The sequence below is a fragment of the Chamaea fasciata genome, unplaced genomic scaffold (assembly GCF_029207755.1).
Source record: "Chamaea fasciata isolate MVZ Bird 193981 ecotype frontalis unplaced genomic scaffold, bChaFas1.0.hap1 SCAF_8, whole genome shotgun sequence".
NCBI classification, from domain to species: Eukaryota; Metazoa; Chordata; class Aves; order Passeriformes; family Sylviidae; genus Chamaea; species Chamaea fasciata.
Window position 1 is genome coordinate 35056063 of NW_027094093.1, and position 19905 is coordinate 35075967.

Here is a 19905-nt window from a genome sequence, read left to right on the forward strand (position 1 = left end):
ACCTGCTCTGAAACCTTCTCTTGAGGTGGCTCTGCTTCAACCAGTGGTCTCAGTGAATCTGAATTTCACTCTCTGAGAAGCCCCTGAAGGACAGAGATGGTTGTTCCCTTGCCGGGCTGGATGTTAAGGTCGTGCCTTCATGCACTCAGCATGCCTCTGTCAGTCTTCCCTGCTTTGAGAAATACTATAAAAAGGTTGTTTTGGAGACTCACTACAAAACAAGCACTGCTAGCTCCTCATTTACACTGGGACTTCCTCAATGCAGAGCTATTTTTTGCTTCAAGAGTGAGACTTCTTGTCACAGTCTTGCATCATCTTTGTCACAACTCAAAGCTCCCTGGGTTGCAAACTTCCAGGCTGTCTGAGGCAGGAGCGAAAGGAAAGCACTTGGATGTTCATTAAGAAGGTTAGGAAATAATTTTCTGGGCACAGATGTTTAGTTGTTGCAAACTGACAATGGGGAAAACTAGTCCATTCAAGACCAGTCAGTGGATGCAGCCAGGCCATGCTGGAGAAGATTTTCAGGGCGTTATTGGTTCATATTAAAGTAATCTGGAAATGCTGACATCTGGCACAGGTAAAATAAATTCTGTTTGCAGAAACTAGGAACTAAAATTCATATATGCTTAAAAATTTTTACCTTTTTCCCTTAATTTGTCAATATTTTCACTCAGCTTATTTATGAGAAAGAAATGTTTTGAGAATTAAGTAGGAAAGGTAACCAAGGTTTAAATAGATGTTTGTATTCTCCAAATTATCTGCTAAGCTACTGTGTGTATGTGGAAGTTGCATTAACTCAGGGAGTGCTCAGATATTAACTGAAGCATTTCTTCAACAAATTAACTGAGTTAGATGGTGATATGGTTGGTGGTAGGTTGTTTAAGATCTGTATAACTCTTCCTGCCATTTGAGATGGATAGACATTAAACCATTCACTGGCAGTTAAGCTGGGTATTGTGGGTTCCTACTGTGGTTTTCATGACTATTTCTTCCAAACCTTGTGCCTGCTACACTAAGCAGGCACAGTCCTTGAAGAGATGAACTTAAAGGGACTTATGATTCCTTCTGCAAAACATCCGTCAGTTTTCAGTACACCTGCAACTTGATAAGAGGGAGGGGGAGACGAGGAGGAAAGGAAAACAGAAATGAACGTGACTCAGAGCTGGAGATGTGCGTCGAATATGTGCCTGTTCTTTGTTTTAGAATTCTATTTCTGCCACACCCTGAGCTAAGCCACTGCTGTGTTTGGTGCTGAATCAGATACCAGTTACCAAAATGCTCTTGGGCAGAACCCAGCTGGTAACACCTGAACTTGTTTGTTTGCTACTCAGGATGTTACAAATTCTCTTCCTTTCAGGGTGAGGAAGGAAATGGCAGAGATATTTTGTAAAAGCAGTTGAAGCTCTGGAGTTCTGTCTCTGAGAGAGTTCTGTCACCTCCCTGTCTGGTGGGTCTGGAGCCTGCTGGGTGTCAGAAACTCTCAGCTCTCTGGTGTCTGTGCTGCAGCTGGGGCTGAGAGCCAAACCCACACACACATCACAGGAGGGGCCTGATGGCCACACCATGGGCACCCACAGCAAACACCAACAGGAGCCTCCCTGTGCTCTCTCAAAACTGCATTTCTAGCAAATAGTTTTGCTATGAATTAATCGATATTTTACACCTGAGAGGGTGTCACATCAAACTTTACATCTCTTCAGAGCTCTGTCACTAGCTGCCATTTGTGTGAGCAGTGCTGAGGTTTGATACACAGAGATTAACATTTCCATTATCAGCAGAACATTGCATTCTTGGTTAATTTATTAGAAAAACAACCACCCCAACAAAGTATAGTGATGAGTAATCAAATTCTTGTGATGATTTTTAGATTTGAGATTAACCCATTTAGCATTAATCCATCTGCCATTAATCCATCTGCTCTTGGACTGCCACAGAAAGCAGAAACAGCCCAAGGGAAAGCAGGTCAGTTCCTCCTCCATTAATCCTAAACCCTGGAAAAGGCAAGGAGTGCCCCAAGTTTTAGCAGAAGTTTAGAGGAAGTGATGTCTTCAACCCATTCTTGAATTTCCTTTGGACAGTCCAGCACTAGCTCCTGCTTGAGTAGGATGCAGTTACAGACACCTGAGACATTCAGAATTGTTGCAATTTGAATTTGAAAACTTCCTTTCTAGCTTTAATTTTCTTCTGAAATTTGGGTCTTTTGTAAAATCTTTCTTAAAGTGGGGGTAACTGAAAAAAGGGAATCAAGATGTGGAGCGAAAATTGCTTGGAATAAAAGAATGAAAGAAGTTAAATGAAGATATTTCTTATCAGAGTTGTACCCTGCACCACGATTCAGGTATTTAGGGAACAATGTTGGTGCAGTCTAAGGACATTTTAGCTCAGGTGCATAGGACTGCAGAGGTTCATTTGAGCTCAGTTGCATCTATTTCATCTAAAAAGGAATTTGAGGATGCTACCTCATAAACCCAGCGGAAAATGTAACAGTCATTAAATATTTTTGCCCTGAACAATGCTGGGGGCAGATGAATGGCAGTGGCTGTTTCACTATGAGTGTTGGTGCTCGCAGGCAGCTCTGGCTCTGCTCTGTTCCTGGTGCCATTGGTGTTGATTTTGGCTCTGTGTAGCACATCTGTGCTGGAACACAGGTGGCTGTGGCCACCTGGCCTGCAGAAAACGTGTACAAGGTTTCCTGGAATCACCCTCAACCACTTTAATGAGATAAAGTTTTCTGGTCCCTGGCTAAAGAATTTCATTGAGCCTGTGCTCAAACTACTTGCATCATCAAAGCAATCATGCCAGGGGAGTTGGAAACACATGATCTTTAAGGTCCTTTGCAACCCAAACCATTACATGAGTCTATTATTAAGACTATTAAGAAGATATTTAGCTATCTAAATTAGCTTTTTTGGCAGCACAGCACCCGTGGTACTCCCCCTGTGCAGACATCTCAGCTGCACAAGTGATCTCAGATGTTATCACACAGAACACGGGCCTTTGTCCCCTCTTGGTGGGGCACACACTCCTGCTGCCTGCTGCTCTGTGGCAGCGGTGGCTGCTGCAGAAAGCAAGCTGGGGGCCCCATGAAATGCAGAAGAGGGGCTTGCTCAAAGCAAACCACAGAGAATTTCCCCTTCTGGTTCCCTACCACAGCTTAAAAGTTTTCTCCTGAAACTGTAGGTGCCGTCTCTGCTGCATTTCACAGCAGCCTCTCTTGGAAGAGCAGCACCGGGAGCTCTGCGCAGGAAAGTGGGGATGGAGTGTGGGAACAGATTAGAAGTGTCTGGAGGATTTTTTTCCTCCCTCAGATGGGAAGTGGGAGCAGTGAGAAGAAGTGAGGGAACAGCTGCGGGATCACAGCACAAAAACTGCTGCAGATATGGCTGGTGGGAGATGGAGAGAGGGTGGGAGGGGCTGTTTCATGTGCACTGCACGGGAAGTCAAACATCACCCTGGGGAGTGGGAGGGAGGGCATCTCTCTGTCCCGATAAAGGACAAGCCTCCTCTTTGTAGAACTATTGAGGCAGGCAGGGTCAGCAAAAAAAGAAAAAAAAAATAGAAAAAAAAAAGTCTGATTGTAACTTTTAAATAAAAAGAGAAATTAGTTTATCATAAGCTCACTTTATTCTTTAATTTATTTTTAAAGTCTGAGAAGAAGGTTTAAAGCCTTTGGTATTCAATAATCTCAGTATCTCAGTTTGACAGATGCCTTCTGTGGGATGATGGGTATATGGAACTGCAAAAAGGACAGACATAGCAAATGTGCATTGAAACTACTGAGCTGAGGAACTCTGAGATTCTCTAAGAGGTTAAAACTGCTGTTGCTACTTCACCAAAGGCTTTACAGAAAGCAAGAAGGCATTTTTTCTGGTGAAGGGGGTGATGCTGCTGCAGGAACTGAGGACTGGAGGGCAAAGTGAGGCATGACTTACAACTGCTCCACGTGTTCAGCAGTGCCCAACTGATTTAGAGGTAGAGTGGGCTAAAACTCAGCATGTGGTTTCACTCAGTGATGAATGTGAAATGTTTCCTCCCAATGAATCATCCAGTGGGGCTGTGGGGAGGGCACAAAGGGACTGTCATACCCTACCCAAGCAGGCCTTGTGACAATCCTGTCCCTGGGAAATTAAGCCCAAAACTTCTGGTGGCAAAGCTCTGAAATTTAGAACTCAGGGGAGGTTTGTTTCTTTGGCTATTTGCAGCAAGCTTTCAGGTGTTTAAAAAATATTTTTCTAATACATCAGTTTTTCTTGTGGTACAAACTCTTCTACTTCTCCAGAGAGTTTGGGCTGTTCCAAAAATTGCCATCACCACATGTCTAGTTCAGGTAAGCATGAAAAGCTTGGATGAATATCCAAATCTCTGTGAGGAGAAGTTCTGCAGAATTGAGCTGGAAGTATTTCAAGCAGCCTTACTTTGAAATTTCTGTCACTTCTGCTTCTGCTTGTATCTGTAAATACTGCAAGAATAACCTTTCCCATAGTATCTCATCACTTCAGATCTCTGGCAACATTAAAAGTAACAACACTTCTCTGAACATTTAGGCTATAGGAACAGATTTCTTTCAAGCACCGGGGAAAATTTGTGATTCTTATGTGATCTTCCTAGAGAAAACATTGAATTTTTTTTTTTTTTAAATTCTGAAATAGACAGCTTTAAACTAAAAAGTTACCATGAAACAAGCATCAGGTGCAGGTGTGAAAGGAGTTGAGACTCGTCAGTCTTGAGATGCTTGGAAAGCCATGGCTCTACTCTGTACTTACCTGCAGTAAATAAACCTTTAGAAAAAAGGAAAGAGGTAGAAGGAAACTTCCTTTTCCTGATGAGTAGGACAGGTTGGGAACAACCAAGAATTCTTCTCTAGCACTTATTAGGTCATATTTAGTGTTAAACCAATTAAATGCAGGAATTATAAATTGTTACTAAATTTTACGCTGCTGTAAATTCCTTAATGCCACTGATCCAATGGTCCAGATCATCCTAGTCCTGCTGTTCAGGGTCACAGGAGGCATTAGAAGTGCAGTGTATAGGATGATACTCACAGATGGGTTTTTAATACTGTGTCTGTACAACCAATATTCTTCATCAGAAGGATTGTAGTCTGGCTTGCACAGAACAGAAAATAGAGGCAGGTGTCGTGGATCAGAAGCAATCCAGAAAGAAATGAAAGGTGCTGCCAGCAGGAAGACCTAGAAGCAGAATTTTTTCCCCCCAGGCATGTTCTTTTACATATTCAACTGAATTTCTACTATGGACAACTGTTCCCAGAACATATGCAGGCCAAACTGTACACAAAGGATACAGGATACTTTTAGCTTCAAGTTCCACTGGAAGCTGAGATATTGAATTGACATGGGAATGGTGAAAATAGACTCCATTATGCTATCCCATATGATGTATTGGGACAGAAGAACTTTTGAAACAACTGCTACCTTTTCTGAGACCTTCCCATGTAACAAAATTAGGGAACTAAGTGATGCAAGAGGAGGCATGACCATGTGAAGTCACTTGATGACCTTCTTTTACCCTATTACATGTGATTTTGTTGTTTTCAATAGTACCCCAATGATATTTCCAAGCAAGTTTTATTTGTGCAGGTAAGACCTGCAGATAGCAGGTCATGGAGCATTACAGGTTTAGAGTTGTTTGATCTGGAGTCATAAAATATGGATTTGAAGAGTCTGGCACTGCATCCACAAAACTTTGGAATAGTAACTCTCCCATTGTCCTCTCTTTCTAATTCTCAGAACATTTCCAACCAGATAGGAAAGTAATTCCACAGGGAGCAGGTCTCTGCCCTAAAGAGAGCAAGCAGATTTTTCCTGTTTTCCTGGGTCATCTGTGCTGCTCTTTTTCAGGGTTTATCTATGTATAGAAGGGAAAAGACTCTGAGGTTGTCATCTTCTATGAAATTCCAGAATAACACAAAGGAGGGCTTCAGCCTCCTTTTAAATCCTCATTGATAACCATTGCCAGTCCAGAAGAGGCACATAAATTTTCTCTCTTCATGTTTCTCCTCATCCAATCCTGGAGACAAACTGAGCAAAAATTTGTGAAGATCATTAATACTTCCATTGAATATATTTGGATGCGTTATTTTGCTGTTGCTTGCTACAAAGTGGGACTTGATATAATCCTTTTGTTATTTTATTTTATCCTTTTAAGGTTTTTTTATTATTACTATTATTATGCAGTGTGCTGTTACTTGTTGAAAAAACAGAAAAAGGCTGCAGTCAGTCTTCATATCAATAAGCCTCTTTCATATCAATTAGCCCATGTGTCAATGGACAGGAAATCCCTGAAGCACCAATTGTGCCAGTCTGTAAGGTATTGTGAGGGGCAGACTCTTTACCCATGTGGGTCTGTGACCTGCTTTAAGTAGAGAATGACATATCCCTAATATGTGTGGAAAACCCTCAGGAGTGAGAAATGAAGTACCACACCCCAATGCTTGAATTCTTAGGAACTGAGTCATTAAAAAAAAAAAAAAAAAAAAAAAAAAAAAGGTACATTCTTAGACCCAAGATTAAAAAAAATCATTACTTCTGTACAATGGGACAAGTCTGTGCCCTTCCCTCTTGTTACAAAGTGCATTTTCTTGGCTGGCTCCACGTTGCAATTTGCTTTGTCTCTCCTCCTCAATGTTGCTATTGCTCTGCTGTGATTCCATCGGCTTCAGTTGGTTCACTGGGAACTCAAAATCAGAATCAGGCCTTCAAGACCTGCCTGGAACCACCTTTTCTGTATTGCACAAGACGGAAAGAAATTATGTTATGTGAAAACACATTTCGTTCCTACCGGATTTTAGGTTGGTACATGAGATTTCTGTTGTGAGAATTACGTAGTTGCTAACCAAGTGTTGTTGTAAAATACAGCCCTGTCTTAAAATAAGAGAATAAATCAAAGGGGTTGAAATTGTCCTCATATCAAGGATCAGGTTAAAATCTCACAGATAACATGTTTTTCAGCCTAAAGACACGCTCGATGCTTTTCTCTTGTATTGAGTTACTACCTAAAAGGTATGCTAAATGATAGGACAAGAGGAAATAGCTTCAAGATGTGTCAGGGGAGGTTTGTATTGGATTTTAGGGAAAAATCCTTCACTGAAAGGGTGATCAAGCATTGGAACAGGCTGCCTAGGAAAGTGGTGGAATCACAGTCCCCAGAAGTGTTCAAAAACATGTAGATGTGATGCTTAGGGACATGGTTTAGTGATGGACCTGTCAACGGATGGTGCTAGAGGTATTTTCCAAGCTCAGTTATTCTCTTATTCTATGATTTGGCTCAAGCTGTGCTGAGAAATTTGCCTTTAGGTGCATCCTTCATAGAGACTGAATGATATACCTCAGAGCATAAAAAATTGTGAATAATGGTTTGGGCAGCTTATTGCCACACATGGTAACAGAGAAATTCTGGACAGTGAGATATGGCTCCAAACAAAGCATAAAAGATTATTTGTTCTTCTCTTTGACCACAGCAGAGAGATGGGTAACTGTTCATATAAATCGGAGTGGGCCATTTCTGCTTTTATTTGCAGAAAGTCTACAAGTGCTGGACCAGAAAAGAGTAATTACAAAGCCAGCTTTTAGAGGACCTCTGTGATCCTTGCTCTGTGTGTTGTCTGTTCTGAGGCACCACCAGAAGTCTAATATGGCTGCAACAGGTTAAAAAACTTGGAGGGTGTGAAAATTAATGCTGATGAACATGTTTTTTGTAGGACTTGGGGTGCATCAACTTAGAGATGAGATTGCAGTTTTGGGTGATGAGGGAAACTGAGCTGCTCAGTTTAGGACATTTAGCATTTTACAACAGGCTGAACCCGGCACTAAATTCTGGTTTATTGTCTATCTGACATAAAAAGACAAAACTGGAGTAAAGAACCAGGCAGTGGTGATGTTGTGTCATTCCTGATCTACTCCTTTGATTAAAGGTAGGAAATTAATCCCGCTTCCTAAGTACCTGATACATTTTTGAAATGAAAAGGCGTAGGAAGGTTATATCTGCTTTGTGTTTTCAGTCCTATGGATTTCTCTGTTTTCCAGTACTCAGATAAACTGGCTTCAGGACACTCCTGGGCACCAGCCCAGGACACTGCATCCCTCAGCAGCCTTTCCTGTTTGTGTCCCTGCCCTGGGCACAGGGGTGGGATGTGTCAGCTCCGAGAGCAGCATGGTGGGGATGGCTGAAATAAAATAGACACAGCAAAGTGCAGATAGGAATAATTTAAACACAACAAACTATTGAGCAATTTACTGGTTATCCTCTCTCTTTATGTGTAGGTTTGTTTTGTTTTTTTTCATTTGTGCACCTTTATTTTCCATCACTGTCTGCGTTTAAGCCGAGCTATGCCTCGGCACAGATATCAGTGTACCACAGGCCAGGGGTAAAACCTAACAGCAGCAATATTTACATAGGTGTGTTGATTTTGGTCATAAACACTTTCACAGATACAGTGACACGTTCTCCTTAACAGGAGTGCTCCAGCTCACCACGTGTCTGGCATTCTCTTGGTTTTTTCTGTTCATCCTCTTGTTTTTTTTCTGTTGTTCACTGCAACTTCTGCTTCCATTTTTATGGTTTTCAGTCTCACAGGTTGGGTGCGATGGTGAACTGAGTGCTGATTTTTATCTTTCTGTGATATCGTTGCATTAGGTTTAGTGGATGCTCTTCAAGTGCTGTGTGTTCTTGAGCGAAATACTTAAATTAGTCAACGCAACAAGACGCAATTCAATTTTGCAGGGTTTGCACTCTGCTGTGGTGAGAACTTTCATGTTCATTATTCTTCTGACTTGACAGTGGTGCAAATCACAAGGAGAAAATGTGGGAGAAATGAAAAACTTATTTAGAAATACTGAAAATTTTATTTTAAAGTCATAATCCTGACTAAAAAATTTGAGAAGTTTTATTAATTAGGCTTTTATTTTTCTCCTTTTTTTTGGAGAATGTTACAACTGTTTAATCATAGAAACCCAGAATGATGTGTGTTGGAAGGGAATTTAAAGACCATCTCGTTCCAACCCCCTGCCATGGGCAGGGACACCTTCCACTGTCCCAGGCTGCTCCAAGCCCTGTCCAACCTGGCCTTGGGCACTTCCAGGGATGGGCAGCCACAGCTTCTCTGGTACAAGATGCTGATGAGTTATCCTTTGCTTTCTGTCTTCTACTGCATGCAGTTGTAGGAAACGTAGACATAGCTGAAGCCAAAATTTGGAAATACTGCTATCTTCTTGTTTCTTGAAGAATTAATTCTCTGCTTTGTAGAAAATCTATGTACTGACTTTACCAGTACTCCACCAAACGCAGGAAATGAAGTTCTTGGCTGATACCAATCTGTCCACTCATTATAAGGTCACTTTTTGGACAAAGCAGCGTGTGCAAAATGGATTACAATACTGATAAATGCAATATGAAATTCATTCTAGGTCCATGACATGCTGTAGGAGGGCAATACTTACAGACTGTCATTCTGAGACAGAAATCGTAGTTCAACTGCAAAAGATGTAAGAATGGTAGGGATAAGAGCAATTCACTGTTTTCATTTTTTCAAAAAACAAATTTTTTTTTTGCATTTTTGATAGAAACTCCAAATAGCAAGAGAAGGCATCTCTTTTGTTTTGTTTCTTTTGTCATCTCCTTTCTCTTTTCAAAAGGACAGAAAATAATTTTTCTCCATCAAGCAAAAATAATTGACATATTTTTACTGCCACCAAACATCATGATCTGTGGAAGCTCCATTTTTAAATGAAAAATTACAGAAAATCTTCTGGTGAATAGTTTTGGCAATTCCCACACAAAATGGTGATTTTGTTCCTTCAGCTCAGTGGTGTTCTTGCCCCATAAGTAAGTGATTCACCCACTGTTCAGAAATTAAATTTCTCCTTCCTCATACCTACTGTAACATCTTCTCCCCACTCTATGAATCAGTTTTCACTTCCTGCCTCATCCATCTATCCTCATGTCAAGGATTTTTCTGGCCCCTGACTATTCCTCACCCTTTTACAACCTGCCCCTTCTGTTCCACAGTGCCCCCAAACAGAAATTTCCAAGAGGAATTTTGAGTGTCTTCCCTTGTTTCCCTTCTCTTAGGTTAATGTCTCAAAGTTGTCCTGCCCCTTTACTCCAGGAACACACTAAACAACAGGGTGGAGAGGAGGGGAAATTCTGTCTTGGTTTAATGCCTTTCTCTAGCAAATCAACCATAGGAGGTTTCAAACCCAAAATTTATATCCAGATGCTGTTTGCCAAAAGGCAAATTAGCTAATTATATAATGGACATGGAGTGCCACACAAGCAGTTGCACGGGGCTTGGCAGCTTTGCCTTCCAAAGGAAGCAAAACAAATTCCCCTGCAAAACAGGCCCAAACTTGGCCCTGATGCTTCTAATAACAATTTGGAAGCACCAACTCATAAATGCAGAAGATAGGATCCTTTTTATGTTTTCTGACGGTATTTTATCTGTTTCCTGATGGTCTTCCCCTCTGTTATTTAAAAAAAAAAAAAGTTAGAACAAAAATAAGCAAACAAACAAACAATAGAGGCAGGGCAAAGTGAGAAGATTACCAAATCCTCCTTGCAAATGCAAATGTCGCGCAGTTGCATTTGTGGAGCTCATATTCAGGGTGCCATCTACTGGCATTTAGGGCTGGTAACGCTGTCAGGAGCCTGAGTGGAGTTTGGACAGCAAAGGATTCCTACCTGAAAATCCTGAGGGCACAATTTTGTACCTTGCTTCCATGTTGTGACAGACCCCCTTCATATTCTGCAGGATCTCACTGTGTTTTGCACTAAGACAAATCTGGTGGTGGAAATGTTCCATTTTGGGGTTTGTTGTTGTTTGCTTTTATAGTAGTTCCTGTAATTTTAGCATCCTGGAAAGCCTCCTTGTAATACTCTGATATATGCAAATTGGTTCAAATTTTCAGGAAAATTAACCAAGGTTCAATGAGATTAGAATCAGAAGTTTCAGAAGTCTTTGTAGCCTTGCCATTTACTGACTGCGTTCCTACTTGTGATCCAGGGCACGACTTTGTCACTCTATTAAACTTTTTAATGTCACGTCGTGTACTGACAGCACCAGACAGAGACTACCTAATTAAAACCCATAATGCTCCCAAGAAAGGATATGTCAGAGTTTTATAGGTGGGAGATTTCAGAAGAGAATCTGAGCGATGTGCTCCAGCCAAACATTGGATCCGTGACAGAGCCAGTGTTGCTCTCGTCTCTCGAGTCTGATCCTCTCTCCAGCCTGGAGCCTACTGAAAATCTGTTGAGAAGCAATTTTGATTTGATACCAACATGAAATACAAAATGATTTGACTCTCCAAGTTTAGGAAGAGGGAAAAAAAAAATAATTTCCTGCTTGGAGCTGCTGCAAGTCCTTACTGCCAAAATGACAAAGTGTCCCTGTGACATGGATTTGGGTGCTGACTGCTCTGAAGGGTGGTGAGAAATGTCTTGGGGAGGGAGAACACACAGTGCTGCCCACCAAAGATCCATGGAAGGAGTTTTCTCAAGTACAGTACACCAGCTCTGTGTCAGGCATGCTCCTAAGAAACATGAAACAGCTTTACTCTAATTTCTCTAACCTGAGGCTCAACTTCTGTGGAGACCCTTGAGTAACTGAGTCAATGCAGGAAACAGCCAATGGGCACAAGCTTTGTTTTCGGTTGGGATTTTTTTTGGATTAAATTCAGTGTTTCTAACATGGCACATCATGTTGAGTGAGTAAAGGGCTAATATTAAAGCACCTCCATCTTTCTCTTGTTGAGAGTGCTGTCATGAATGCATATAAATTCCCCTGAAGGTCCCAGCCCATGCCAGGAGGTTTGGAAATATATGATCTCTATGGTCCCTTCCTACCCCCAAATAGTCTGTGGTTCTCTGAAAAGCCTTCTGGTCATGGTCTGGGGCAAGCACTTCTAGGTGGTTCTGCTTGAGGAGGTTGGACCAGATGGCGTACCAAGGTCTCTTCCACCCTCAGCCACTCTGACTGCATGACCTGTTGTTATCACCCTCTACCTTTAGGGCAATTTCCTGTGAGGAATGGTTTTATCAGTGCCAAGAGAGGCTGAAGCTGTGGGAGCTGTGTCCTCCTAGCTGCACAGGCTGTGGTCCTGCCCAGGGATGTGCAGCAGAGCTCCCCATCTCCCTCTGCCACCTTCACACCAGGACAATGTACTCTCTGCTCTGATGTTTTCATAGAAACGGGCTTTCTTGAAATCAAGGAATTTAATCTTTCAGAGCCTTCAGAAGTTGTGGGGATGTTGCTAGAAATAACCGTGCTCTCCAACCCGTTTGGAAAACGCTGATTTTTCAAGTTTATACTATAACTGCACTTAAATGGGTTTCCATTTCCCTGGCTCCATAGTTGGGAAACCAGCTATTTCAGCTTGTTGTAGTATCTCTCCCTTACACATTTTCTCATGTGGTTACACAGCAATATCAAGAGCCAGTTTTCTTTTGACTCTCAGTCGATTGCTGCACCCACGAGCTACATGCAGTAGTACGAGGGTGAGCAAGGGGGAGGAAAACAGAGCAAGTGTTGTACATCACTCTCTTGATGTTTTCTACAGGAAATAGAAAGCTACTTGTGCCTGCAAAAAGTGTTTTGGGACTTTGATTAGCTAAAAGGGAGTTTGTCGAGTTGTTCTAGCACCAAAATGGGAGGTTGAACGGCAGCACTCTGTTCACGCTAGGTCCACCCCCCATCCAAGGGCTTGAGAGCTCAGCCATTTCTCAATTTCAGATTTTAAAAATGGACAGAGAAACAAAAAATCTCCTCTGTGGTGCTGGTAGAACTGTGAAAATGAAGGGCTATTTTATCAGCTCCAGGTTTGGCTCTAGGACACTGAGCAGGGTTGCAGCGTGGCCCTGAGATGCACTTGTGGCTGGCCCGTGTAGGACTGTGGAGGTAAGATATGTTAATTGGCTTCACAGCGTGTCCTTTCCCTTTGCAAGATTTAAAATGTGTCCTGTGAGCAGGGCCAAAGACAAAGTGGAGTGGCTGCCAGCTGGACGTGGCAGAGGCTTGCAGGGAGATTACACCATGGAGGAGAATGGCTTTTGAGATAAGGATAATCTTTTACATAAACTAACTCTTCCAAGGCAGTTTGGATGAGAGGGTGATAAGGACAATAATAAAACTACAGGCTGACAGAGCTGATAGTTATCTGGGTGTTCAAAGATGATCAAGATCTTGCCAGCAAGATCACTCAGCTTCTTCTCCTGACTGCAGTGACACAGACCTGGCATTGATACGTTTTTGTGTGAGGACTCCCCAGATTAATGCTCTTATTTTACATTCTTCAGGTCAACCCAGCAACCATGGAAAGGTCTTCAACTTCTGATACAGCCTCTGAAAAGCCTAATCCTTCCCACCACAGCACGGGGGCTGTTCAAATGAGGATCAAAAATTCCAACAGTCACCACGACAGGCTGAGCCAAAGCAAATCTATGATTCTCTCTGAGAATGTGAAAGTCGCTGAGCCCGTGAGTAAAACACTCCTAATATTTTCTGGATCTTCTGATTTTTTAAAATCTGTGGAATTATTTTATGCATGTTAAGACATTGGTTCCATTATCATCCTTTGAAAAGAGGGATTAAAAGTCATTAATACATTTTTAGGAGTATCTCTAGGCACTGGAGTAACAATTTTCGTTCATGAAATACAGAATTTGGCTTTGGTGGCCGTGATCATAATGTCTACTCAGCATTTCAACTCCCACTTGGAACAGCACTTAAGTAAGGCTTAAGTAAGCAGAGAATAGCATTTCCAGTTTCAGATAACACGTCACAGTTTCTCAAAAGGCAAACTTCAAAAGGAGACAGGAGAAAACAAATGGGAATTCCAAACTCTGGAAATAAAGAAAAACTTTGTAACAAAAATTCATTCAACTGTAAGGCTGAATGAATTGTAGAAGAATCAGGCACTGAACTTATGCTATTATTTCAATAGTTAACAGAGTCAAAGGAGTTGAGTCATTTTTTGTCCATTAGCTTTTTTTTTTTTGTAAATTAAATAGTTAGTGATGAGCTCTATTGCCAGTTGCATCCCTGCCCCTATACTCCTTGTGAGCTGCTAAACAAACTGATTGGTATGAGTCTCCCCTGGTTAATTTTCTTCCATAATGGTGGCAACTTGCAGCTGAGGCCATATGATGTTACAAAATTATTTATGCAATGTTAGCCACTTTTTGGACTTCAGATCCATTTTGTTCTCTGAGAATGCAAATGAGGGAGAAGACTGTGAGCTGGGAACAGAGTCCCAGATCTCAGCCACTTCTCACAGCCATGCCAACCATTATTTTTTTACTGTTGATGTAATGGATTCCTATGAAATATTCAGCTTTTTGACAAAATTATTAAATGGAGGAAGGCCACAAGACCCTCAGTATTTCCTTTCCTTTTTTACTCAAAATTAAACCTCAAAATTTAGACTTATTTAGAAATACGTTATTCTAGTGATTAATTTCTCTGGTGTAACTTAACTCATTTCACCTTATACTTCTAGAGTGAAAAATCTGTTTGGATCTTAGCAGCTGATAAGATACTCATTTAGCATTTATTTAAATTATATTCTCCACCTTCAGACACACTGTGTATGTTTCCCCCTTTTATCTGACTTGCAGTGTTCCTCCACCAAAAACTTGGAATGCTGCTTATAATAATTTACTGGGAATACCATAATGTAATACCAGGAAGAACTGTACCTTTGAAAAAGTTTAAAAGTTAAGTATATTTAATGGTGCCTAACATTTTATTGGCTGTGTTTAACAAAAGGCACTAGGCTGCAGTTGTTTTTGACAAGCATGAAAACATCACAGCATGAGACTGCAAAAGGAATTATGTAGAGAAATTACAAGTGATCCATCTCTCAATGAATTATCCACCTCAATAGCCTGCAGAACTCAGCTACCAATTAACACCTACTTTATTACATGTTGGGATGTACTTAATAACTTTCATGTGTTTATGCACTATTACCTTGACTGATGCCTCTTGTACAATTAGGCATAATTGGCATATCAATATGCAAAAGTTAAAAGGATTAACCCTCTTAAAACTAATGAGCATTTCTGTATCCAGCTGCTAAATGAGACAAAATTAGCATTTTTCACTTTTGGGCAGGATTTTATCATGCAGTTTCTCATTGTTGATATTACCTTGTTACATAACTTTAGTTTGGGGGATAGTATGCTGGACTGTTAGAGAGCAAGGGCTCTAAAAAGTTAAATTAGACACAAATAGTCACTGCCGTATCCCAACAACCACACCAGGTGCAATATATGTTCACTGGCTGGGAGCTGGAAAGTTGCTTTGTGTTGCATTTGTTTAGTAGCTAATTACATAAAAGCGGAATTTTACTGAGTATATGTCATTTTACCAAGCAAACTTGGCTCCGACATAATAGATTGAAAGCTTGCCATGCTACTAATTTCCTCTCTGTTTCAATTCTTTTCATCTCTTTTTGCCATGCAGAATTTTCTGACTAGATATTGACAGGCTGAAAGTGTTTGGGCGTATTTACTTAAATAAGCCTCTTAAAGTTGTTTGCTGATGCCCAAAGTAAAAGCAAAATTCCCAAGGATCCAAATGCTTTCAGCTGTGGGCTTTAAATGCAGCGAGCTAAAGGAGCAGGGAAATACCAATTGTGTGGATCAGCCGTGTGCTGACATATCTGGGCATGTGACTTGTGAAGGGTTTGGGGGAAAGTAATGCCGGGGAGCATCTTCTACTCTTCCAAGTGCCTTGAAAAAGAAGGGTCCACCTGATACAAACATGTATGTGTATGTATGTATATATATATATATAAAATTTCATAATGTTATTTTAAAAATCAGGACACTCTCCTCCCATTGCACTTTTCTACGGTCTTCACTTTTGCATTTAAAGGCACACAAATCTCTGCTAAAAGACACGTATTACCAGAATATTAATCAAAGCTAATTATTTTGTGCTTGTAGAGAAAAAGGATTTATCCTCTTCTTCCTACTTGGAAATTTTCTGTTTTCACAGTCTGCCTCTGTTTAGATGATGGATCTAATCCATGAGGCATCCATTGATTATGTTTATTTTCTATTTTACGTTGACTGAGTATTTTTGCCCTAACATTGGAGAGATTTTTCTCTTGAAAAACTAGAAGCAGCTGAATAAAGGATTCCATACCACCCTTCTGCTGTTCATGTTTGGTGTGTGCCATATACTCTGTTCTATTAATAAATGGGTCAAATCCTTTTTGCTCAACTTATGCAAAACCTACTGACTTTAGCGGATTAAGGCAATCAGCCTTTGGCACAGTTTGAACAATCAATAGAAACATAGATTTCTAAAACTTGTTTGGAAAGAGGAAATGCCCACTCTGGACAATAAAGGGCTTCAACCAGGCACAAAGGTAGAAAGATGAGTGGTGATTTATGGAGGAGAAAAAAAGTCTAATTTTCTCTGAGGGATTTGCTGTATTCTGGAGCATTTGCTGTGGTGCTTGTGAACACACCTGGGGCTATACTTTTCAAGGTGAACAGATTATTTTCCGTGGTGTGGCAGGGAAGGATGTGCATTGTACATCAGTAGGGCCATATGCACGTGTCCATTTTATTATGGTGCAGATGCAAATGTGGGAGGCAGGAACAGAACACGCAAGAGATTATTGGGAGTTTCTGTAATTTATTTCAATGGAAACGCCTGAGCTCTGTGTAAAGGTTGAAATTGATATTAATGTAGAGTCTAAAGAGCACAAATCATGAAGCTGGACACAGACTGGCAAGTGAGGGCTCTTTCTCTGCTTAATGGTAGCGTCTGAACTAGCAATGTAAATGAATATTTGCTATTTTCATCTGTTAAACCCCAGGGAAGTGCATTTTGCTTCATTCAGAGCAACTCCAAACAATGAAATGTATTTTTTATTGGTGTCTATATTAAGAATTAGAACCTATTTAGTCATTCCAAAATGTTAATGTATCAGAGCTTTCTCTGATTAGGTTAAACAAACTGGTAGGTTTATTTATCTCCCTAATACTTTATCAGAGAAATGGGAAGCAATCTTCTTTTGTTTCTTACTCCTGTGATCATAGAACACTTGCCAAAGTTATGGCTAGCCAAAAAGACAGAAATAAATTTGCTAAAAATATAAACCTTCTGTTTAGCAGAGTTTTTGAGCCATATTTTGAAATTGCAGGGCTTGTACATGTTTACTTCAAATCAAGCTTATAGTCAAGTTTGAGGCTTTGTTTGTATAGATTGTCCTGAAGTAGATCCTGATATTTAATTAAAATGACACTAAATCACATTGAATTGATAAGACTTGGCATCTCAAACAAAGGTAATTGCCCGTATTGGTTTTGTACAAAAATAGAGCTGCTTGGAAAATGTGCAGCCAACACAGACTGTCAACTCCATTTATAGATCAATATGTGAAAACCATTGATCAGGCAGGCATGTGTAACAGTAACACTTTGCATTTATTTGTTGTTTTTATACAACGTTAAGGCTTACAGGATTATCGGCTTCCAAAATATTTTGACTTCCTCGTAAATATGTTATCTGTTTAATGTTAATTACAAGACAGTCTCCAGCCCTCTTTTAGAGTATTTTCAGTTTCATTGCTATGGGTAGTTTTAGCTCAAAAAGGGATTATTTCAATCTCTGCAAGATCATCAGAGCTTCTTTTATAGTATAGTTTATTTAGGGAAAGTTTTTGAGGATAGCTCTTTTTTTTTTCTTCCCCCAGTTTACTTTTTTTTCTTCGAGGAAAAAGTAAATCTTGACAAAATATTCCTAAAAGCAGAAAACCTCCTCCTGATGTAGTTTTGAAAAATATTCTCTTTCCTGTGATCTAATAGTGACTGCCCAGGCTTTATTCTCTTCAAATTTTATCATCATACACTGGTCTGTTATAGATGCAGCCACGTTTTTCTCTATAAAGGAAAAATGCTGTGTTCCCTTCAAGGTGTACACAAATCATGTAATAGCACTGGGACAGATATAGAAAAATATATGAGCTTCCCATGACAAGGGTGGTAATTGTTAATAAATGCAAGCTTACACCTCGTTTGCTCCAAGTATTTCAAGGTAGATATGGGAGCAGTGAGTCCACAAACACAGTCCAGTTTCAGTTCTTGAACATGAATTTTGCTAAAAGAAAACAAATCTGTTTAGTAACGTTAGTCATCTAGTCATCCTCCTTTCCAGGGCAGGAAAATGAGAAATGACGTGTGTCATAAGTCCCCTTCCCGTATTCAGACTGGTTTTGTGCTGTAGATCTGCTTTCTGCTGAGTGTTGCGCTCACAGACTGTGTGATTTGGCCCTTGTCTCCAGTTTTTCCCCCATTTCAGTGCCTGTGTCCCTTGCTGCCTACCTGAGGAGCTGCTCTGGCTCTGGGGCAGAGGCCCTCAGCCTGCACAGATGTGCCCTTACATGCTCATGGATGTTCTCCATACCATAAAGCCCTCTGACTTAAAGGCTGAAAGTTGAATATCAATGCATGAGCCTATCTGAGGGTTCAGCTTACCTTCAATAAGTGATATTTCTCAGGTGTGCGTCCCAGACTTTTCACAGGACCAATATTTGGTGTGAAGGTGTGTTTTCAGGCTCCAAACAAGCCTTTTGTTTTTGTGAATAATATTTTTTTTTCATTCTTATTTTCTTAAATATGCCCTGTGGGAAGGTATTCTTTATATTTACACCATAACACCTCAGCTGAAATAATCCTGGCTAAAAAGGAAGAAGTTAATTTTATTGTTCAACTCCCCATTTATTTCTCCTCCCCACGGTTTCACTGTACCGTTTCAGCTGCGTAGCTTGACAGGCAGCATCATAATGAGATCATAGAAAAAGGAAATAACCAGCACCTATTTCTTCTTGAAAGTGAGGGTAAATTCATTTCAGCTCTATTAAAGGAATGATGAATGTAACTGGTTTGGCTTCCTTGTTAAGCCAAACTGAAGTTCAGACGAGATATTATATGAGTCAGAATTGCTGATTTTGACTTTTACTCAGTGTGACAGAAGGGTAGAAAAAAGGTTCAAAAACCTCCATTTCCCCCTCTTTTTTTTTTTCTTTTTTTTTTTTTTTTTTTTTTTTTTTTGCAATCTTACATTATCTCACGCTGTGAAAATCTTTACTCTATTTACCAAGCACAAATTAGTCTTGCCAAAGGTTCTGAAAGTTTGCTACTTCAGCTTAGATCCTAAAACTTCAAAGGGAGCTGCAACTCCACAAATTAGTGTATATGCTCTGCCATGGCTATTTTCACTTGAACTTAGCTAAATTCGTTTATAATTTAGTGCTGATTGAACGCTGCCATAAACGTACACAAGACACATTTTTTAAAGTTAGTCCTCTGATTACTAATTTGAATAAAAAACTCTAACCTTGTTAGCATCTGGACTTATTTTCATAATAACAACCCCTTCAGAACCTACAAAGTAATGAATAATTGACAACAAATGAAATGTTTTGATAGTTGTCGGCACAAAGCATGTTTAATGTTTTGTGTTGCTTCCTAGCTAATTATGTAGATGACACATTTGTCAGACCTTGACTGCCATTAGAAACGTGTTTCCAGAGGGGAGAAAAACAGGCTATTCATAGAGTAATTAACTAGAATGCTCAATGACCTGTGAGAGATTCAAATGGCTGCCAGTTCAGACATTGTTTTGTTACAGAAGCAGAGGGGTAATTAAAATTCCAAATTACAGTGCTATGATGAAGCATTTGTTTGTTGACAGTATACTCTTACTCTAGTTTGTTAATTCTTTTTTAAATTGCTTCTAATCCATTTTATAGCTTCAGGAGCCCCGTCTTTGGAATTTACTGGCGGCTAATATGTGGCAAATCGTTCCCCGGCGGGGGCTCGGCGGTTCCGTGGGAGCACAAGGTGGGCGGGATGGGATCCCCGCTCTCCCCG

General features: G+C 40.4%; 1 protein-coding gene across 3 annotated transcripts in view; it reads left to right on the top strand.

Moving 5' to 3' along the window:
* ARHGAP15 (Rho GTPase activating protein 15) overlaps positions 1-19905 on the top strand; it is a 324791-nt gene that overhangs the window by 3245 nt on the left and 301641 nt on the right. For 2 of the 3 annotated variants that reach the window (XM_066190404.1, XM_066190406.1), the window contains one exon: positions 13309-13488. In XM_066190404.1, coding sequence (XP_066046501.1) covers positions 13309-13488 — 180 coding nt within the window. Of the gene's footprint in view, positions 1-367; positions 578-13308; positions 13489-19905 lie in introns of those variants that run through there. The other variant, XM_066190405.1, reaches the window with a different exon arrangement.